The sequence below is a fragment of the Tyto alba genome, unplaced genomic scaffold, assembly GCF_018691265.1.
Source record: "Tyto alba isolate M040663 unplaced genomic scaffold, T.alba_DEE_v4.0 Super-Scaffold_40, whole genome shotgun sequence".
NCBI lineage: Eukaryota > Metazoa > Chordata > Aves > Strigiformes > Tytonidae > Tyto > Tyto alba.
Genome location: NW_024881316.1, coordinates 46,867,813 through 46,890,514, shown reverse-complemented (window position 1 = coordinate 46,890,514; position 22,702 = coordinate 46,867,813). Strand labels below are relative to the sequence as shown.

General features: G+C 46.1%; 1 protein-coding gene across 2 annotated transcripts; it reads right to left on the bottom strand.

The window, feature by feature from the left end:
* Positions 1 to 992: 992 nt before the first annotated feature.
* Positions 993 to 19,940, bottom strand: EFHC1 (EF-hand domain containing 1). Of its 2 annotated transcripts, XM_033004954.2 has the most exons (11): positions 19,836 to 19,940; positions 14,446 to 14,667; positions 12,593 to 12,880; positions 10,614 to 10,763; positions 8,989 to 9,181; positions 8,451 to 8,671; positions 7,517 to 7,657; positions 5,434 to 5,647; positions 4,672 to 4,819; positions 3,649 to 3,865; positions 993 to 1,684 (listed from the first exon to the last, which is right to left on the bottom strand). In XM_033004954.2, exons 1-11 carry the CDS (start codon positions 19,896 to 19,898, stop codon positions 1,613 to 1,615), a joined length of 1,929 nt encoding a protein of 642 aa, XP_032860845.2. In that variant the 5' UTR covers positions 19,899 to 19,940; the 3' UTR covers positions 993 to 1,612. The 2 variants fall into 2 exon arrangements, with proteins under 2 accessions (XP_032860845.2, XP_032860846.2); XM_033004955.2 differs by lacking the exon at positions 3,649 to 3,865 and having other exon boundaries at positions 1,605 to 1,684.
* Between the last annotated feature and the right edge of the window lie 2,762 nt (positions 19,941 to 22,702).

The window sequence follows — 22,702 nt, the reverse complement described above, 5'->3', positions numbered from 1 at the left end:
TTGGTGCAGGATCTCGGTGTCCTCGTGTTCCCCACAACTGAGCTTCATCTTCTCGCGTTTCCGATGTCTACAGCATGGGCAGCTGCTTCTTATTTAGTTATCTGTGGCTGCCTTCATCACTGGGAGGGGAGGATAAGGGCATTTGTAGGATATGATTTATCTGATGTGGTTGAGGTGCATACTTTATGGTCAGCTAAATTGTATACTTTCTGCAGCTGGCCCAGGGCATGCTACATGATTTGGCTGAGTATTAGGTTACAGTTTCATAGCATCTGCAGAAAACAGTTTCTAACTTTCTTTTCTACAGCTTACAGCTCCAGTAATATCATCTGGAAGTTCCTGGTCTCTGGAAAAGCTGATTAGGGTGGCCCTTTAGATGTTAGTCTTTGTTAGCTGCTGCTTGGAAGGCACCTCATGCAACGCTCTGAAAACCAAGGCGATTCTCAGTCAGCATGAGCAGCAGCACAAAACAGGCCCAGAAGGGAAGAGCGATGACCTTTCTGAACAAGGGGAGACAGGAGGGAGCTGTCACATGGAGACTCTCAGCTGTCTAAGGGGAAGTGGGAATCCACAGCACGAAAGCTGATTTAAATAAGCATTTTCTTCCAAAGAGCTTTGTTTTCTACCGTGTGGATGATAGTTGCCTTTCATACGTGCTCAGTGGCAATACCTGGCAGGTGTCATTTGAGGTGAGAAGGTCCCTGCCACGTTTACCTTCACGGAGAGATGACCAATTAAGCGGAGCACAAGTGTCATAACTATTGCTATGCCAACTGCTAGTTTTCCCTTTTCATTGGACCTGTCTGGTAAGATGACAGGTTGTATACGATGGGTTTAGAGAGTATATCCGTCCTAAAACCATTGTGCCAAACTTTTGTTAAAGAATGCAAAGCTGCTGTCAGCAGATTTGTGTACAGACCCCTGCTATCTCTGTAGCTATGTGAGAGCTAAACTCACCACTCCATTTCAAGTAAACCCAGCATCACACTTTGTGGTTTTCTTTTTTTTCCCCTTCACTTTAATACGTAACTATTCCAGCCATTGAGGTACTTGTATTTAAAGCAAATTTATTAACACTGTTATAGCAGCCATGCATATGTTAACATTGCTTATGTTCAGACTAGCAAGCATGAGTTTATTATGGTCTATGGCAGGGCTCTTAGATCTTCTTGCAATGCAAATAACAATTTAAACTGGCAGTCTTCGCTGCTTGAAGGTGGAAGGTCCCTCTTGACTCTGTAAGAGAACTCTAGAGTGGTTATCACTCCAGGCTTTAGAGAGCTTTAGCTCTAGCAAGCCTTGCTGTACTGCATTAAAAAGTTGAGAGATCAACAGAAGAACCTGCCTTTGATTCTCCAAAGTTTTTTCTCCTGCGAGTTTCTTTTCAATATCCAGCAGTTGCGAGGTTGAGTTTGGTGGTGGCTAAAAGCTCAAGGAGAGGTTAGGAAGGAAAAAAAATTAACAGAGCGAGGGTGAAGTTAGCTGGTTCTAGTGAGGACAGTGGGTGAAGCAAAGGTGAAGACTAGAGCATCCTTTTTGAAGTACTATGTCTTAAAGTCAAGTCAGCTAAGAATTTTATTGGTGGTCTTGTGCTTCAGCTTCTGGGCAAAGATCACGAGGGGAAGGCTCTAAGGAAGTCATGGTAGTTTATCTTGTCTTTTCCACAAGAACACAGGTCAATCAGCTGGGGGGAAAAAAACACACAATAAACACCATAAAGAGTTGGAAGAAGCTGCAAATGTGTTTCTTTAGGGGAAAGTGCCCAGAGGTACTCCTTGTGTGAGAGAGCAGAAGATCTTACCCCCCTGTGTGAAAGAGCCTTAGTAATCCTGAATCACAGGTAACCTTGAATGCTTATAGATGACACTAATCTATGCAAGGAGAAGAGTTAAAGTGTTTGAGTTTAATCCTAATTGCCTTCTGAGTATCACCACAGTGGCAACAGATCCACAAAAAAATAAAGCATGGCCACAGACTGACACAGGCCACAGCAAATCTTTCAGAAACACCATAGAAATCCCTGCCAGAAGTGGGATGGGGGCAGCATATCTGAATAGTTACTGTTCGCTGGTGTCGCTTTGGTGTGTGCACATGGCATAAAGTGGAGACACAAGATAATTGAGCTCAGCAACAGCCCTGCTAATGAGCCAGTTCTGGTATCCGTGCCTGACCCTGCATTGTGTTACAGAGCTATAGCCTTTGTGGGCTTAAGGGGAAGAAAGGGGGCTTTTGTTTCTTTAATTGCATAACTAATCTCCTTCTGACACCCAGGGAGATGGAAAAGGTCTAATATCACAGTTCCTTTAAAGGATTCTTCTTCCCCTTGTCGCCTGGAGACAGATTTACTAGGATTGCTGTTGTGTGACTGACAGCTGTGCTCCTCTCCAATCCAGACAGCAGTTAACTGTCTGCTATATGTTTAATTTATAGCACTGCCACACTTCTGAAGGCTCTGGGCACACTCTTATTAAGATTTCAAGAGAGAAGAGGGATACTTTCAGTGTATAGGTCCTAGATGGGGATTCAAACATGGGGGTTTAGCCTCAATTGTCACAGGTTCACCACATGTTCTTGGGCATGACACTTCATCTCCCGTTCTTGGAGTGGAAGCTGGAAGGACTGTCACCACATTGTAAATTCCTCAGGGCAGAGTGGTCTCTGATGAATTCTAGTACAGCAAAGCCCTGGGTGCCAGTCAAAGGCCTTTATTCAGTGCACATTCAGAGACATAAATACCCTGCCTGTGCACCTTTCTAACCATGGCTGTGATGCTCACAGTTGGCTGGTTTAGATCTTTTTTTTTTTTTTTTTTTTTTTTTTTAGCAAGGGAAATACTCCCTCTGGCTTCTAGATTTCTTTAAACACTGAGTTTGCCTTTATTGGCCACTAATCTACTTCATATCACATTATGCTAGGAAAGCACCCTTGCCAGTCATACTCCTGAAAGGATCCTCCATCTCTGCTGCATGAATTCTTCTCTTCAGTTTCCCTCACATTTTCTGCTATGCAGATTCTGATCTCCATGTGCTGCTGCTTGTACTGCCCAGCAAGCCCATGTTTTACTTGTGTTAACCAAGTGGTTATGATTTTAATTTCTTTTTTTTTCTTTTCTTTTTTTTTAGTACAATACTTAGTTCTCAAATCCTCGATTCAGTTGCTGTTAACTCCAGAATGCATCCAGGCTTTCCTAAGGCCCATTCCCTAAGCACCTCAGTGTCATTTCTACTCAAGCCCAGGTGTGCTTAAGTCATGACAGACAGTAGCTCTGCAGTAGCCTGTGCCTGATCTCTATCACGATATGCAACCTCTTCTGCTCATCTCTGAGATCTAAGCCAGCAGGCATTTTCAGGCTTCATGTAACAGAGCAGCCAAACACTAAGCTGCTCATTTGGGGGGCAACCTGGGTAGTATATCTTCCCTCTACTTACAGGATAACAGTTATTATCTCTATTTTTAAGACATAGGCTCAGTCCAACAGCTCAGAGGCCTTTCTGAATTTGGACTCTCTTGCCCTTTTCTTGAAGCTGTTCCCCTTTGCAGGGTAGAGCAGCTATTGGTTTTGCCTAGTGAGGGTTGGTTTGTAGAAGAGCTCTTTTGAAAGAGCTATAGGAGGGGAATTCAGTATGCACAGCACCCCTTCCTTCTGACCTGGTTAAGACGAATGGCGTCGGTCGGCACACTCAAGCTGTTGCAAAGGGCTAAAAATTTTGCTTTGTCCAGGATGCCAGAGCCATCCTTGTCACACTGAAGAAACGCCTCCTGAATGTTCTTGTTGTTCAAGTTCTTATGGAGTTTCAGCTCTTCCTGAACCTGCCTAATTAATTCATCCAGTTCCTGCTTGCTGGTCCCAAGCATGGGCATGTCACTGTAGAAGGAAGAACGAGACTTCATGTAAAAGCTACTTCTGGCAGCCTTGCTGTGACATTTGCGTGCTGGCTGCCCACCGTGGCTGGCCAGGCTGTATTTCTGAATACACAGCAGGCTTCTGGGGTGCTTGGTTTTTATGGCAAGCTCATCTCAGCTTGGACTTGGAGATGAAGCTCAGTCTTGATCTTGGAGCATTAGATAAACTGTTTTCCATTTGCAAGAAATTTGGCCCATGTACCTTTTGTCTGCAAGTGCTCTGGGATGACGAGTGTTTCCTTGTGTGCTCCATACAGTTCCAAGAACTGTATGCAACTCTAGTTTCAACCAGATCCTCTGAACTACTATGATACTAACAGACTCCAAAGTGTGTTGTAAGGGAATAGGGTTGTTACTGGGTCACTCAAAATGGGTCCAGACAGCTAAAAAAGAGGATGTGGTCTAGGCTCTGATGGGCTGATAAGCACAGACATAGCAAGTGAAAAAAATCATGTAGATACTGTCAGCAGCATCTGCTACAGTTAACTACTGTCTTTTGGGAAAATATGACTATCCATTTAGCTGAAAGTATCTCTGCTGCTGAGCCAGAGCTATTCTGCAAGGTTCTGGGGGGTCAGCAGCAGCCATGACATCATATTGTACACACTTGACCCCCTCTGTATGTGGCCAGACACAGGCTCTTGGAGCTGAATAATCATCTGAGCAGCCATGAGACAGCAAGCTGGAGCCCATCGATGCTGCTGGAAATCCCCTTAGTTGTCAGACCTGAGTCTCATTAGCTCCACAACACCATCCTTTGAAGCCTACCTGTTGGCAGTCTCCTTTACCACCTGCCGTGGGCGAAAATGATCCCTCAGGGACTGCAGTGTTCTAGCAGGGAAACTCTCTGCGTTGCTCTCCATATAATTAAGCACATGCTCATCAGCATCAGTGATAACAAACCTGTGGCCAAACACTGGGGAAGAGGCATTAAAGAGAGCAGTGTTACTTGCCTTTCAGCATGGCTAAGTGACTTCATCATCGAGGAGAGAACATGGTTTCTCTCTTATGGCTGGGCTCAGGTTTGAGCAAGCACTGTTATTTGTTTCAGTCCCTGAAGTGAGAATGGTTTCATTGACTCAAAGGGAGTTTTGCTGCAAGACAAGCAGCTGCTGAGAGCAAAGGCCCCATGCTTGGGCCTACAAAGACTCCCCCATTAGCACTGGTATGTTTCTAAATATTTCAGTATTACATTTATTTTCCTTGCATGATAGATTTATGGCCTTTGCCACTGGTAGTCATCTGTTATAACTTTATCCCTGTGAATCCCAGCAGCTCCCAAAATGCAAACTGAACACATTGGATGGAGAACATAGCTCTTTTCCTAATGATGTGAAAGGTCCAAACACCGACAGAGTTAAATCAGTGTACACCAGCTGGTGATCTGGAAACTCAAATGTGATGAGAACCAGAAGGAACAGATCTTCCAAGGGAAGGAAGGTATATGCACTGTCCGTGCAATAAATGACTTATCAGAGCAGGCACTGAAAAGTCACGCTCAGAGTATTAGCAATTCAGGCTTGGTTTTACCTTCAATTGTGGAACCAATGGTGAAGTCAGAGGGCTCATAGTACGTGGGATTCTCTGTAGTAGAGCCTGGTTTGGCAACTCTGGTCTTTTCTAAGTATTTGCCTCCAATGATGCCAGAGTTACGGACCGGGGGTTCATAGATGCTGATCATGTCATTGGAGAGGAAATAAGACAGGATGAAACGACGCTTTCTGTCTTCAGGATTTGGTGATTCCTACAGGAAAGGTAGTGGCTTTGGAAAACAACATTTGAACCAGGTTTTTCTTCCCTGGGGTGCTTAGAGAGTACCTAGTAACCCACTCATAAGTACCTACAATTCATAGCTTTTTTTTATAGCTGACTAAACAAAGCGCTTGATGTAGGCCAAAAGCTACAGATATGCTGACATGGCGTAACAAAGCCCTAGACCACATGAAGTATCTGAATTTCAAAGGTTACTTGCTCTATTCAGGCTAACAGAAGCAGAATCTGAGCTTCAGTGACCAAGCACATTCAGTGTTTCCGCAGACTGAATAATCCAAGAGAAAGGAATATCCTATCTGGAATGATTCATCACAGAGAGACTGGCTGCTAACATTCAGTATTAAAGTTAGATTTTTCATTAGAATCATAGAATCATAGAACAGTTTGGGTTGGAGGGGACCTTAAAGATCACTTAGTTCCAATCCCCCTGCCGTGGGCAGGGCCCCCTTCCCCCAGCCCAGGGTGCTCCCAGCCCCATCCAACCTGGCCTTGAACCCTTCCAGGGAGGGGGCAGCCACAGCTGCTCTGGGCACCCTGGGCCAGCGCCTCACCCCCTTCACAGGGAACAATTTCCTCCTTACATCTAATTCAAATCTGCCCTTTTTCAGTTTAAACCCATCACCCCTCCTCCTACCCCCACCCCCTGATCCAGAGTCCCCCCCCACCTTTCCTGTCCCCCCTTTAAGCCCTGGGAGGCTGCTCGAAGGGCTCCCTGGAGCCTTCTCTTCTCCAGGCTGAACCCCCCAACTCTCTCAGCCCGGCCTCCCAGGGGAGCTGCTCCAGCCCCCCCAGCATCTCCGTGGCCTCCTCTGGCCCCGCTCGAGCAGCTCCGTGTCCTTCTGCTGTTGGGGGCCCCCGAGCTGGCCCCAGCACTGCAGGGGGGTCTCCCCAGAGTGGAGCAGAGGGGAGAATCCCCTCCCTGGCCCTGCTGCCCCCCCTGCTCTGGCTGCAGCCCAGGGCACGGGTGGCTTTCTGGGCTGTGAGCGCACGTTGCTGGCTCACAGGCAGTTTTCCATCCACCAACACCCCCAAGTCCTTCTCCGCAGGGCTGCTCTCAATAATGAGTGCCTGAGAGAGGTTGGTGCTGCTTCCAGCTCTTAGTCACAGGAAGACACTCCCCTGACACACCAGTAGGTTTACTTGCTTAGTTTAAAATTAAGTGGCTCTGAACTCATCAGCTGTGACCTTTAGGAACTCCTCCACAATAGGGAAATCAGCCCTTATTCACCCTGAGTGTTTGGAGAGGGCAGGCACTAGGCAGCACAGGAAATGCCATTGCTGCTGCTTGAGGTTCCAGAGGCTCCTTGCATAAACCAACTGTAAAGCTGGCACAAAGGGCAAGGCCTGAATGCCACTGTCCTGGGTGGAAAGCACCGTCACTGCGGACTCCCTTTGCTGGCTGCTGTGGCCAGGACTAGCCTGGAGAAGGACAGGCACTGAGAGCCAGCGGTGGAGAGACAGCAAACCCATGCTTGTGGCAGCAGCTGAAGGCAGGCAGAGGCACAGTGCCCAGTTTCAGTGCTGTTTCAGTTAGGGCCATCTGTCACGTGCTGATGTCAGTGGGAGTTGTTCCATAAATGGCTGTGGTTTTGTAGCATCTCTGTTTTGTACTTTCTGGCCTTGTTTTTTTTCCTACCTTTGCATGCTAATAACTGTCACAGCAAGTACACAATAACCCAGTGGCATCCCCTAAGGGGAGACTAGTGTTGGCTTGGAGAACTCTCTTTTCCCACCAGCACAGAGGAGAATTTGCTAACAGCCTTGTCTGAGCAGGCTATTCCTCCCGTCCTTCTGACTCTACAACATAAATTGGCCCTATAGTATCAAGGAAGGCACTTACCAGGGCTAACTGGTATCGCAGCACCTTCTGGTCATTCTCTAGCATCTTAATTATATCCTTCCGAGGAGGCTTTGGAAACAGAGAAAAGCAGTTCTGAAGAGAGTCTTCAAGGATGCCAAAACCATTATAAGGAGGAATTACCTGCATCCAGAGGAGATATCAAGCATAAACAGCTGAAACTAAGAACATGACAATGCTTGCAAGACATCTTATCAGGAACCATCTGTTTGGAAGGAAATCTTCATCACCAGGTAGCAATAGCTGTGGCATCCTGCCCAGCAGAGACACCACTAGCCCAGCCATGTGTTGGACCCCCTACTTACAGAAAATATTTAAGAGAATTAAGAAAACCTGAAATTCAGAAAGCCAGGTAATTTCTCCAGATAAAGACACTATGACTATACTAGCAACTAAAGCTTCCTGTGCACAGCAACTCAATCGTCTATATGGTTACACTGTTAACCTAATCCCCATCGTGTTTTAGTCTAGGTCAGCGAGCACTCCAAACCATTCCCAGGCTCAGTTTGGGAGGTAACAAGCACTGTGACTGTCCCCAGGAGGCAGTTTGGGCTGGCAACACTGTTTTGGAGAGTGTGGGAGAGTTTAGTAGTACGAGTGCAGCCAGACAGTGCCAGTTAGCTTCCCAGCCTTGGACACTGTTTAATTTTCTAGTATAGACATAAGCAGAGTTCTTTCTATCACTATTAGCAAGTGCTTCGTCCTTTACAGTATTAGAAATCAACAGTTTCAGAGGACTTTAATTTTTATAACAATTATGACATCTCTTTCCTTGTTCTTTTCAATTTACTTGCTCTCTTCTTTAAGCTGAACTTGTTTGCTATAGGTTCTGATTAAGTTCAACCTATACTTTACTATAAGAGCTTATATCAACTGCTTCTCTCCCTCCCTTCCTTTAAGAAATTGTTTGCAGTACCTGTGGAACTTCCTCAAGTGGTTTCTTCTTTACTTCCACTGGCTGGAAGTCTGTGATGCCAAATTTGTCGCGATAGAAGTTTCGTGTGAACTCATCGCAATCATAGATGAAGAAGGTGCGTCCAAGGAGGGTGGTAGATTTGCCGACAGCAAAATCTTTAGCTGTGTACCACTCAAGTACCTCCTGATCAGAGATCTCCAGCACACAGCTTGGGAAGGTCTCTAAGGACAAGGGAGCAAAAGGAAAAACAAATCAATCAGGTAGATGTTAACTTTTCCTAGTGAAAAGGGTTACATAAGCAAGCTGTATAAACAGCTCCAGGGACCTCTTGTTACTGCTGTCCTTCCACACCTTCCTAAAAGACACAGAATTTAGTGATTATTTAAAGAATTTTTATTTGGCCAAAACCTGATGACACTCGGCGTGTTCTCAGCGAAAATTCTCCAGACGCAGTGTACCTCTGACTCAGCCCCCACATATGTGTCTACCCACCAAGGTACCTTAGTACAGACAGATGTGCTGGCCAACCCAAACTTACTTTTCTTGTCCACAAAGGTTTTGGGCAAGCGTTGGCGTTTTATCAGTATTGGGAAAGGGTCTCTACCATCATTTTGCTTGTAGACTTCCCGAACCTCCACTGTGTCATCTGCCAAGTAGTAATGGATGATGTAAGGCCGATTCTCACCAAAGATGCTTTTAGTGTCGTCCCACATGGCATAGAAGCGAAGGACCTGGGGTGGAGAAAAAAGAGGCAGAGAAGACAAACATGGATTAGAATTACTAATGCTTTGTCCAAATGAAGTGGGTTGAAATGGGTTGGGTGATTGGAGGCATCCCACCAATCTTCTCTGCCAGGTACAGAAGAACCAAGCCCTCGTACTACGGGTACTGGGATGAATGGGCTGCTGAGGCAGCAGTGGGAAGGTTAGGAGAGGCCTGGAGAGATGGACAGGCCTAGCTTACCTCGACAGCAACAAGTAAGAGAGAACAGTTTATGCTAGAACAAGAAATTTAGTTCAGGAAACATGAGGAAAAATGGGGGAGGGGGGGGGGGGGGAGGGGTAATTAAAAAGTGGCAGAAAATAATCACCCAGGAATAATTAGGGAAGTAGTCTTAGGGAAAGTGATTTTTATAATGAAACTTAATACAGCAACACAGAATCTCATTTCGACTCTTACACGTCTTAGAGGTTTTGTGGCCAATTCTTTACTACTCTTACACTGAGGAAGGCAGCGGGGAATGCACTCGGCAGTTCTGAGGCTGCATTCACTGTAGATCCCATCTTATTTCTGCCCGGTGGAAATATCATCTTTTAATGCCACAGAAGTCAAACTCAGGCTGCAATGCTCAAGATTTTCACAAAATACAGCTCCTAAACAGGCAGACAATAGCCATTGCAGGTAGAGTTGGCCCAGCACAGACTTGAGTCACTAAAGCTAAACTGGCAGTAAAATGGCAGGCATGGCCCAGCTTGCATCCACACAGCAAAACTGCCTGCAGCCTCAAAAACAGGGTGACCATATCCAAATAGCAACTGGATAGGATCCTGGCCTCTGCTAACACTTAGCTGATGGCCAGTAACTGATTTCTAGCTGGCCAGGGACAATATGCAAAACTCATGTCATGTCCTGGCCCTGTTTTATCTTCTAGTATCAACGCAGTTTAGAGGGTTTCTTACATTGTTGCTAGATGAAAAGAATGAAATCCAGAGGAGCAGAGAGGAAAGTGTTAGTCAACTGTGTGCACAGAGAGAATTCAGTCAGAGCAAGTAGCATTTGTGTCTGAAATTGTCTACTCTGGCACCTGGCATCAATGTTTTGGGGGAAGAGAGGAGTGGATGCAGCATGTCTATTCATAACAGAACTGCATCTGGCTGCTAACTTCCTAAGGCAGGTGGCTTATCTCATCCCAACAGAAAGTAAGACAGAAATGGGGGATCTAGAGCTTTGGCTCTGCAATCCAAAGAGAAGCTGTTTACAAGGCACAAAGCCCAGCAAAAACATAAAAGGTTTTGTCTCTCACGAATGCCAAGAAAGGAGCAAATCTGGAGTCTGTTCAGAGGACTGAAATTTTTTAGAATGAGTAAGGTTGCAGACACTCACAAGACCCGCGTTTCAGTAACAAATAGTCTGCAGTGTGGGTATCACTGTCAGCTCTCTCACCTGCTTGTCATAAGTCAGAAACTGTTTGAGTTGGTCGAAATCTGATGGAGTGATATACTTGCGCATAGGCATCCGACGCAGTTCTGTGTAAGGATCAAAAACCATTTTCTCTGGAGGGTTCAGTTCAAGTCCTTGGCTCTCCAGGAACACCTAGGAAGGTCATCCGAGGTATTAATGCTGCCATGAGTTCTGAAGGTAAAAGGTAACTAGAGATTACAGATGGGATGAGATGAGTGTTGTCAGAATACTGCAAGTTCATTCCTCACAGACCACCAGGCTGCAGGGGTATTAGTTCTATCACAATAGCAAATACAATAGAAGATGACCAAGATGTTTCAGTTTAAGCTGCTTCTTAGCTTTGCTTGCCCTTTAATTAATCAGGGCAGTCCTGTCCTCACCATCCTAACTCAGTCTTTACTTGAGCAGTTTTCCCTGCCCTTAGGGCTTTAAATGGAGGATAACTGTCAATTGGTCTCTTTTATGTAAACGAAAAAGATTAAATTAGTGCATAACCATGGATATAGTCAGTCTGAATTTGCAAGAGACTTAGGGCTCCCCAATGTGTCAGACAGTGGAAGTTAGTGTTACCCACACCAGGCCCACCAAGGTCCTTCAGGCCATGAGGATATGTGCCAGAGTGGCAGCTTCCTTCCATCTTTCAGGAGGAGTACTTCTCCCACAGAAAGAGGGCAATCTGCTAGTTTATAAAGTGATTTTTTGCATCAGCAAACCCTAGGATATTACTTCTGTACTCATATCAGTGACCCAAAACAGTCTCTGAAGTCAATGGACTTCCCTTTTTGACCTCAATAAATGGCCCATGAAAACATTCAACCCCTGAAGCACCTATGCAAACATCTCCAACAGGCACATGAGATCACCCCAAAAACTCACAAGGCAGGTTCACACTCTCAGACTCACTATTATCTGGTCTGGAGGATGCCAGTTAATGATAAATAGACTAGCGGCCTTGAGATTTAGATCCATGTGGCTAATTTCTTGTTTTCCACCAACCAGCCAACATCAACGCAAGGACCAGCTCTTCATTTGATGTGAACTGACTTTAACAGTCAACCAGTTCCAGCAGAGCTGGACACACATGTTCGCAACAGCCATATATATACCAACATATTATACATGCCTAGGAACATTCCTGGGCACTGAGGCCAACTGGTAAGGCCCACATCTAAACTCCCTCAGCCTCCAGGAGATGTTGGCTGCACATAACTCACCTATTGGGAATGGTCCCTGGAGCATTCTAACTCCTGGACTGCTCCTGGGATTTTCTTGGAAGAATAGTAGTTGACCAAGGCTGAGTTTATATTGGGGAGAATCTAACAGGATACCAGTATACTGGTATTTCTTATTACTTGTTATCGGGTTGTTATTATATCATTTACTGGTACAGAAATAGCCAGAAATAGAAAAGATGGCAATGAGTAAGCTCTCTTAGAAAGGTCAGTTCATACCACGATTCTCAACCCACAGATCATGACTGCTCTTCTGGCTTAGCTGTGGATGGGTGCAGACTTACTGACTGCATTCCTTTCCCCTGTTCTTGACAGGGGAGTATTAAGTCAGAAAAGAGTTAGGGTCAGTAATTTCCCTCTCACGTATGCACAATGTTTCATCTGGACTGTTAGCAGTTAAACTGGTGTGCTCATAGAAATGAGTTTAGACCAATTCTGTTCACACAGAAATAAGCTTAGAATTTGTACTGTAAGGAGCATTTCTGGGGACAAAGGATGGACTTCCAGCAGCCATGGGGCAAAAATACTAAGCAATTAAGGTGCCCTCAGCAAATATACCTTGAACTGCCCATTGACCTGAAGCAAGAATTCTCCACAAAAAGCAAAAAAGAAAGATTGTAAACAACCGTATCGTGAAAGCTACAGATGCAGACTACTAGATTCTAACAGGTCTGTCCACCTGTAATTCCTGGATTCTCTGTGTCAGTGCCCTCTGTACAAGCAACACACCTGTGTGAAAGGGTCACAATCGACTATGCGGTATGTCCTGCCATACATGGTGATGTTCATGCCCCGATTCAGGTCTTTCCAGTGGTAATGCTCCCCGTGGTCATTCTTGGGCACCCGGTGGCGTCTGATGAGTTTGCCTTGAGGAAGACCAGAGTTCTGCACAACAGGCTCTATGACGGACATGCTGTCATCTTCCAAATAATAATAGATACCCACTTGGCGGATCCGGTAATGCTCTTCTGCAGAGAGAGGAACATCTTCCTGGAAATAGGCATCAAACTTCAAAATCTGCCAAAGGGGCAATATAACAAAGAGAGAGAGAAAGAAACAATTTGAACACCACGATCAGTCTATTAAGACCAATAATTTATTGTAATTTTCTTTGGCAGTGCAAAGTTACTGGATTGTAACCTAGAAAATCATCAAAGCCAACTGCAGCTTAATCTGTGACTGATGGCAGCGGCATCATGAGGGCTTTTATCGAGACCTGCCTTTTAAAATTTGGTATGCATGAGACAGGTGTATAGAATACAGCCTTTTCACTACTCCTCCCTGATCACCTGCTATTTCACCTACTGCCAGGTGCATGGTTACTGCCACTAATCCAGTTTTCTGAGATACATGATTTTTCTTACTATTGTCAGCTTTTCAGACTCTGATTTTGGGAAGCTATGTGGAGATTTTGGTGAAGAGTTCAACCACACCTGTGGACTTTAAAATCTGCGTGGGTCATCTGAAGTCACATCTATTCAGCACTGACAGCAAAACCTAATCTCTGCTGGAGAAACAAGGAGACAAATCAGCCAGTCAACCACAGTTGCTGTGCTTGGCAGAAGTATGACGAATATTCCCTCCAAGATCATTCAATGCCCCTAAGAGGATGTAGGTGGCCAGTCAGGCCTTACATCCCCAACCTACATCAACCCAGAGGCCTGGGTAATTAAATGATGCTAAAGCCAGCAAGATCCTACCAGAAAGAGACCGTGACTTCCCCCAGCAGCACTGGGGCCCCTGCTGCTACTCTGTCTTGAATGAAGGGGCAGAGAAGTATCTGACAGATTAAACAGCAACATCTACATTACTCTGAAGGAATAGCCTGAGTAATGAATGCAGCACATCTGTTCCCCAGACTGTCTCACAGATGGGCTGAGGGTTGGCTGCCGACTGCCTTTCCAGGCCTGCCTGGCAGCGTGCAAAACCCTGCAGATGCTCAGGTCTGACGAGCCTCGCACGCTCTGCAGCGACTGCTCCGTCTGTGGCTGCAGCGGCACTCGCCAGCTTGCAGTCTGTGCCACTGGCACACTGAAAATCACGGGTCAGTTCAGGACGGCTCCAAGGAGACACACAGCCACCTCCTAGTCTGATACGATCACCAAAATGTAACACAGGACATACTAATGGAGAAGTCCAGGCTGTAACATGCTGTGGTGACAAATGCAAGCATAAATAGATAGACCACAGTTAAACAGACTAACAGGGTCCCAGTTGCAGACTGTGTTTTACAGTTTCAGCTCAGTTACAATCTCAATATAGTTTTGGAAGCACAGGCGGCCAGGCTGGGGTTTACAGGGCTTACAGGGTTATAAACTGAAGCTTTTCAGAGTTAATCAAACTTCTTTTCCAACGCCTGCTGGAAACGCTCTAGCATAACTTGTGGGGAATGTCTTACATCGTTTATGTATTATAATCCTCCTCCCAAGCAAAGAAAGCTTCTTTCAGTCTGGGGTTCAGCTGTCTCTGACTAAGGGCTATGGCATCTGAAAACTGCTGTACACTGTCCCATGAACCCTGGAGCTGACTGTTTATGTCTCTGAACTTGGCCAGCAATATTCCTGGAATAAGCTTCTTTATACCTTTTTGTCAAAAGCCACGTGTGCTGGAATGAAGCCTGAAGGTGGAGCCCGCTTGGCTTCCCCATAGGTCAGCATGGGTCTCTTGTTGGATAATTCATCTAACTCAGCTTCAGAAATCTGATTCACATAAAGTCGCTCCCCGCCGATCCCCACTGTTGGCAGCCGAGAAAAGGCAAATCCATTTTTGTAGCCCAGTGTCTGGGATCGATGAAAAGATGTTTTCTGTGGAAGGAAATCCAGCTGTTAAAATGCTACATGCCCTTAGTAGATACTGCTACTGAAAGCACAGAAAACTAGTAAGAGTGCAATATCCAGAATTCCTCCCCTCCTCCCCCCAGCATTTTATTATAACCTACTGCAGCAGTTGTTTACAATCAGATTTTACAATTAGATTAAGAAGGCTGAAAAAAACATCAAGTGGCTGGAGGAACAAAGCATCAGAGTCAACTCAAATCCTAGCACTGGCACAGACTCCCCAAGAGCTGAAATCACTTAATTTCCCTATTGCCACCATTCTCAGTGCCTAGAATGGGGTGACAGCACTTTATCTGCCTTAGTAGTTCTCTCACAAACTCTTTGTTCCCTACTCTGTGTTATGGCAGTAGAGAGCACCATGGGACCTCACTCTGTTATTGCCTTACGGTGCTCCCTTGACTATTATACCTTGTGCACCCTCTGTGTTTTCCATCACTATTTATTTTGTTAACTCTCACTATTTATTTTGTTAACCCTCCCCTGAGGATGATATTCATGGGATTTTCTTCACTGGGCTAAATCAAGGTGTGTCATGCTCACAGAGCTGCAATTATGAAACATACCACAGCACATGAGCTGTTTCACCACCTCTCTCCATAGTCCATGCAAAGTTCACACACTAAATAACCACAATCACAGTGTAAGACAAGAAGAATTCTATCTTTGTGAGCACTGTATAATGTTGGCTGTAGGGTTCACCTGTTAGTTTTTGCTTTCTTGATTTAATCTTAGTTTTGAGCTTCTTGGAGCCTTTCACCTGTCTTTGCTATGTGCCTCATGCCAGCTACTGAGCCATTATCCCGATGGCACAGGAAGGTCCCTGTTTTTCTTAAGACACACAACAAGAAAATATCAGAGCTGTGAATAGGACCTGATGTCTGTCAGTCCAGTCCTGTTCTTTGCTATGAAGATTAGGATTGAACTTGAGTGACACCAGGCTACTTGACTTGCTGTAGAGTCCACCACACCTGGCACCTCACCTGCAATCCTGAAAGCATTTGAAATAGTGCATGCCTGTCTGGTCCCACTGGGCTTTCAGCACTTAATGCTCCAGAGAAAGCAGGAGAAATTGTGAGACCCTGATAATAAAAACCCTGACTTTACCTTGATTTTTGCCAAGTAAACCAGAACTGTACACTTTTCTAGAACTGAAGGAACAAGTTTCAGTTCCTTTTCCAGACCCAGACTTGCAATCGGTCCAACCTCAGGCATGTGAACCACTTCTTCTCCAGCCCCTCCCTCACTCCTCATGGGTAAGCCTCTAATCTTATTTATACCTTCAAGGCCCCACTCGAATTTCACATAATTGCCTATTTTCTCTTTAAACCGATACTATGGATCTTGCTGTGGACAGAGTAGTTAGGAAAACATGGTCAGGTGAAAACAAGAGAGTTTACTGAAGACATGTTAACAGAACGTCTTACAAATATAAGCCCTGCCACAGAACTGCCATTTTCTTCTGTTAAATAAATATCAAGGGAAATTTGTGGGAAAAATATTCACAAAAAACCAGGAAGTTTGTCTTTAAATTGGGTAGTATCAGTGTTTGTCAGAAGTGCGCAGGCTTTTAAGGGCCCAGAGTTGCCTAAAGAAAACACCTCATAAATTCATATCCCAGAGTCAATAGGCTCTCCCAAATGAGTAGAGATGCCAGATAACATCTCACAGTATCAGGTGACTAATGTAAATTTAAAAGGGAAAACCCAGAATGTAAACTCCTAATCTCAGTTGCTGCCAGTCTATATCTGAAGAAATTCCACTGAATGAAGTCCTTTTTGCCAAATCTATAATGCTTTCTACAAATGCCATTCCCCCTCACAGTGTCTGTTTCTCTGTCACATGAGCACTAAGTAGTAATAATTCTATCATTTTTGAACACCGAGGTTTTCTTCAGCATTTCTCAGCATTCACTTGGAAAACAAGTATCATGATGCCCATTTCATAGACTGGAAAATTGAGGCAAAGTGAGTTGATAGCGCTCACTAGGGTTCACCCTGAGGAACACTGCAAAGCCATTTCTGGAGTCCAGATCTCCTTCAAACATTACCAATAGTTGACTATTTAAAGTTACTCTAAAATAACACCTTGCTCTTCTAAGTCCTGTGCATGTTTCTTGCATACAGACAGTGCTGTTGAAGTCAGAAGCAGTCATATGACTAAAGCAGGCAGGATTTTACTGATAGAGGAAATATTTTGCTGGGGCAGAAATTTGCATTGCAGATTTCCAAGACATTATAAAATATATCGAGGAAATAATATTACTAAGCTGAGAATAATTCTGAGATGATATTACTGCATGATTAAGAGGATTTGTTATGGGTAAATGACTCCACTTACTGTTGAAGAACTCAGTCGTCACTGACTTAACAAATAGTTTGACTGTTTGTGTTGGAAGACACCACTAAGGCTGGTACAGTGACAATTTATCCTTGGGTAGCCCTATTCCACACATAAGTAGAATAAATAAAAGAGAGGGTCCTATTTAGGAAAACAGAGAAAACTGGGTTCCCACAAAAGCATCCAAAGTGATCTGGACTGGGTTTAGCAAAGCCCATCATGACATAAGCCCTTGTCAAGATCACAACATATCAAGAGCACATCTGGTTAACAGGTATTAGTGACAGTAGCACCACTGGTCTGAGAAACATAGGACAAAAACTTCCTGAGGGAGCACTAGATCCCTCCAGTGTTGTTAAAATCCTTCAGAGGTTCCTCCCAACTCCATCCAAGGAGCAATCAAGAGTTACAGAAATTTCTGTCGCAAGGATACCTAGGAAATACTGTAGTGTGCTCTAAAAATACCAGGAGCATTGTGGTCCCAGGAGATAGAAGGGATGCTTTCCTCCTTTGGGAGAATTAGCATTTCCACTGGAAGATCAAGTAAGCATGAGGTCTGTGTCCTGTGAAATAGAGGCTCTGTGAGTGATATGGGAGGAGCAGAGCAGGCTGACCTGCAGCGGGGCTCACCATCACCTAAGATTTGCCAAAGAATAAACTGGATTGGTTAAGACGTTCTCTGTTCTGTAGAGCACAATCTAGGGGACGTATCAGGAAGACGTGGAAGTGCTTGTTCTGGAGGTGTCAGTTTTCAGTGGGAATATCAAGGACAAGGAGTACTGTCTCAAGGTATGTCTCTTTTTTTTTGTTTCAGTACAGCATGTCCCATGACAAATATTCACATGAGAGTACATGAAGTTCCTTATCCTGGAATATAAGAGCACATTGGGGCCCGGCTCTCCTGAGGAGCAGGCAACTTGGATGGAGGGCACAGGGGGAAGAAGGGATCTTACTCAGAATACAGTGCCTTATGAAAATGGAGAAGCCTGTTAGTAAGAATATTAAGATCCAGGGAAATAAAAGGCATGCACTGATCTATCTGTTCCCTACAAAAGTCTGGGAGCATTGCTTCTGTGGGGAGCAGTCAGGATATTGGTTTCCCAAACTGCCATTCATAGCATTGAGTTGAAGTTGAGCAATGGTGTCTAGACGTAAGATATTAGTTCACCAGGGAGAAGGAAGGTCAGAGCATTCATCTGCTCTGAAACTGTACTGGAAGTAACTCAGGGAGTATCAGTTCTCATCTGTGGTACCACTTCCTCAAGAGGATATTGGGAGGATTTGGAGTTATCAGATCCTTAGCGTGTGGGCCATTGGGAATGGGGAAAAGGAGAGGTTGCTTCCTCATACAGGTATCAAGTCAAGTGCAGAAGATGAGGATGAGACTACTTCTTCCAAGTAACCTGGAGCAGCTGAGAGGATCTCACTTCCTGGGGATGGGCCTGGAGGCTGTGATGGTATCAGTTCTGTGGAGAAATACCAGTTCTCTGAAGACTATCAGGTTCTCATGTTCCATACTGGGTGAGCATTTGTGGAAGTACCCCACCACTTGTGGAGGAGGGAGAGGAATCAGGGGGGTATTGATTGTCCAGGAGATTGGTGACTTCAGGGTATATCTGTCCCTCTAAGGGTGGTGGGTGGGTCCAGGAAATAACTGTACTGTGACAGTTTGGGGGATTAATTCCTAGTGGAGGACTGCTTGAGCTTTACAGAGTGTTGGTTCTCCTGGCTATATCAAGACCGCTGAGGGGCTATCAGGTGAGTTTACAGGTCCTGGTTCAGGGCAGTATCAGAATGAGTGGTAGGTTCAGAACACATCCCTTTAGGAAAACTGAGATGGTTCAGAGAAACAGTTTTCCTGAGGGAATCAGGTTTCAAGGAGTTTAGGGATACTCCTTCCCTTGGGGTATTACATGAGCTGGCGGGGGAACTGTTGGATGGATTCAGGGGTACCAGATCTCCATGGAGTGAGTTTGCAGGTAGTTCTGCAGTTATAGAGAAAGCTTTTGGGGTCTCAAATGAGGCTGGGGGAACCCACCTTTCCAAAGCTATCAGGACAATTTCAGAGGTTGTGAGGTGGGTGCAAGATGCAATGGGTTCCCTGGGGACAAGATTAAGAGCACCAAGTCAGTCCCCTGGAAGGTGGGCTCAGGGATACCTGGTCCCCTGGAAACCGATTTTCAGTGATATCGGGACAACTTAGGGAGTACCAGGGTCTGCTGTGGGTGGGGTCAGGGGATACCAGGTGGGTTCAGAGGGCTCAGGTGCCCCAGAAGTGAGTTCAGCACATATTTGTTGGCTTTGGGAAATACCACGTCCCCTGGGGGAGAGTTCAGCGGGTATTAGGTCTGCTGAGGAGCATCAAATAAACTTACAGGGCACCAGGTCCCTTGCGGATCACTTCACAGGGTACCAGGTCCCCTGAAGGGTATCTCCTCAGGTAGGTGAATTCAGGAAGTACCAGGCTTCTCATAGGGGGAGGTCTGAGGGAGTAACTGGTTCCCCTGGGGTGGGTTCAGGGGGTAACATGTCACCGTATCAGGTGAATTAGGGGTATTAGGCCTCATGAGGAGTTAGAAGAGGATCTGGGGGAGTACCAGATCCCCCTGGGGAGCCGGGCAGGGTGCAGTCACTGCCGAGTCCCTGGAGCAGGAGAGGGGCCTGGTTCTCAGGGAAGCTTTCATGGGTGTGTGTGGGGGGGACCTGCTAGGCCAGGCCAGACCGGGCCTCGGGGCATCCCAGGGGAACGAGGGTGGGGTTCTCCCGGGTGGCAGGGTACACCGGACGGCTGCGCTCACCGTAGGGTCCCTGAAGGAGCAGCCGGGGAGAAAGGGCAGGCCCGGCTCCGGCCCCGAGCTCATGGCAGCGGAGACGCCGTCTCCACGGCAACCCGCGGCCCGACCACTGCGCAGGCGCCGGGAAGGGATGGGCATGCGGAGTGGCGCATGCGCACTGAGGCGGGCCGAGCTCCGCGCCTGCGCAGTGAGCGACAGGGAGGCGTCGCTGTAGCAACGGGAGGGCGGGAGTGAGGCCGCGGGGTGCGGGCGGAGGGGCAGGGCCGCCTCCCCCCCCCACCCCCGGCACTTTGGATAAAAAACATGGGGACACGCACACAGCAGGGTGGCCGCGTCTCCGCAGTATGGACAAGAAGGAGTCACGGGGAGCATTAATCCTGTTTCCTTACGGGTTTGAGTGCGCTTCAGCCTCCTCCCACACGGGCCGCCGCCATGTTCCTCTGCCCCCCTCACAGCCAGCTGGGGCGGTTCAGCATCTCGCGGCGTAAATGCAGTATTGGGCCTGCCAGGCCCTCACCCCTTCGGCGCAGCTGGGCTGTATCCGTGCTGTAAAAATCTCTGGGCCTCCAAAATGGGTGGTGGCAGCCAGGCCGCCTTTTGGAAGTTGTCCCTGCCCTGTGCGGTGCCCAGGGAGAGGAGTAGCTGCAGAGGGCCAAATCCGTACCGAGAGCGCGCAACACATTTTAGCAGAATTGATTGTGCTGGTTTATTATGTTTACTGTATGTACGTTAGCTGTGAAACAGTGGGGTTTGTAATATGTAGCGCTGACATAGTTCTCTCTTTTAAACACAATTTTTACCTGTTCCTGAGGGAAGCAGCAAAAATAAGCAGTGGGAGGGGGGCATCTAAGAAAGGGTGGTTGTACAAAAATTGCTCCCAAAAGTAAGAGAGAAAAGAGAGCCAAGTCAATCACCATGGAGAAAAGACTTTTTTTTTTGTATGTCTTTCCCTTGATCTCTTTATCAATGGTGCACAAGTCCAGCCAGGCTGCGATTCAAGGGCGGGCAGCGGGATCTGAGAGTTCTGTAAGCAGAAGTCAAGCAGAGAGAAATGCAGCCAGACTGTCTAAGCATGGTGTGGGAGAGAGAAGAAAGGCAGCCAGTGGGAGATAATGAGTCTGATGAGCTTAGAAAGGAAGATAATAGATTGAAGGCCAAGCAGGGCTGCAAGAGCTGGATCTGAAAGAAAGTAAGCTGATAATGTGACTGCTGACTCAGATGCAGGTGCTGGGACCAAAGTGCTCTTTCTGATTTCTCCTGCTGTGATATCCAAGAACTGTTTAGCAGGTTTCTCGGACTTAGCAAGGAGCAGAGCCTTCCTCGGAGAAGGAAACTTGCCTCTGTGGGCCACGGGTCATCTTCTGGGAGAGTGACAGCAACTTTTTAACAAGGCTGTGTGGCAGAGTGCCCCTGTGCGCAGCTTGCAGTGGGGCAGGAGTGCTGTTATCACACTCTTTGCAGAAGAGAACTAAAGCCAGGATGTTTATCTAGGGTCACAAAGTCGTATCTTAAGCTCTGAACATGAGCAGAGACAGGATCAGAAGACTCTGGTCCTAGTACATTCCTCCTGGGTATTTTAAGGGAGTTGGGAATGAAGAAGGGAGCATTAAGGAAAGCTACAGCAGAAGGTGGTACTTTTAGCAGTGATGGCCATAAAGCAGGATAGAGGAGAAATGGGGAATAAGGAATTAAAGTGGAACTAGAGCGTTTGGATTCAGCATCATCTTTGATGTCAACTTCTGTACAGGCAAGTCTGACTGGCCAAGGTTAAGACAAGCCTCTTTAGCCTCCTACATTCCTACTGTCTACTTGTAAAAGGGAAAAGGAAGTCTCAAGATTTCCTATCTTATCTGTTAAAGCTTACGTATTTTAGAGGAAAGACTATGCTGTTATGTGTATATATGCTACTGTAATACACATCAATAAAAAAGTCTGACTGATGAGTCCCTATGAAGGAGAGCGGGTGGTGTTTCAGTACGCCCCATTTATGGTCTGAGAGATCCAAGGACTAATTCTAATGGGTCTCTTAACACTCAGAAGCCCAGGCTCATTAGCAGTAGGCTGAAACTTGCCATCTGAGTATCCACACATCTAGTACAATATTCAGGGATTCGGAGGTCAGACTGCTCTCCAACACCACTTTCTACATTGCTTTGTCATCGTATCCAACATTTGTCCAATGGAACAACAGGCACCCTGATGAAGCATTCCAAGCTTGGATTTTTTCCTTTCTTCCACCCCATCAATTGGCTCCCAGGGGCCAAATTTTTGGTACAAGTGTGTTAGAAAGGATACTGATACAGAACGAGTTTAGTGCTTGTCACTTCATAGCTAGAGGAACTGTTTTGGACTGAGAATATGTTTTACCTTCAGCCAGAACAAAGCAAAGAACTAAAGGATGAAGGATCAGCCCTCACTGAGAACAGCTGCAGAATGTAAGGCACAGCAGGTAGCTTAATGCTTTAGACTTTGGGCATGTTCAGTTCCTCTTTTCCAGGGTTGCTAAGGCCCCACTTCTCTCTCTGAAGTCAACAGGAGCAGCAGGCGACATCGGGACGTATTCTTCCCCTGACCTTGTCCCTGAGACTGTATTCAACAGAACAAAGACGGAAACATCTCACTGAGAGCTGTTTGCTAATGCTCTGCCTGTTCACTCATGTTATCAGAGAGCTGCAAGGATAAGACCAGATAAAGATTGACACTGGGTAAAAGAACATCTTCTGAGGCAAATTGCTGCTGCAATATCTGGTGTTTAAAGTAAAAATTGTTACCGTCTCTCACATTCTCTCTTCTGTAGCTGGTGACACGTGAAATGACCAAACCAAAACGCCTTGTTCCCCTGACGAGGAAGCTTTTTTACTTTTTGCATT

Excerpts from the sequence above, each read along its gene's own strand:
- EFHC1 (XM_033004954.2), bottom strand. The coding sequence starts at position 19,898 with ATGAGCTCGGGGCCGGAGCCGGGCCTGCCCTTTCTCCCCGGCTGCTCC. Across the intron at positions 12,881-14,445 it reads ACGTGGCTTTTGACAAAAAG|ATTTTGAAGTTTGATGCCTA; the intron begins GTATAAAGAAGC and ends CCCCTTTGGCAG. Across the intron at positions 7,658-8,450 it reads CACTTGAGGAAGTTCCACAG|GTAATTCCTCCTTATAATGG; the intron begins GTACTGCAAACA and ends CTCTGGATGCAG.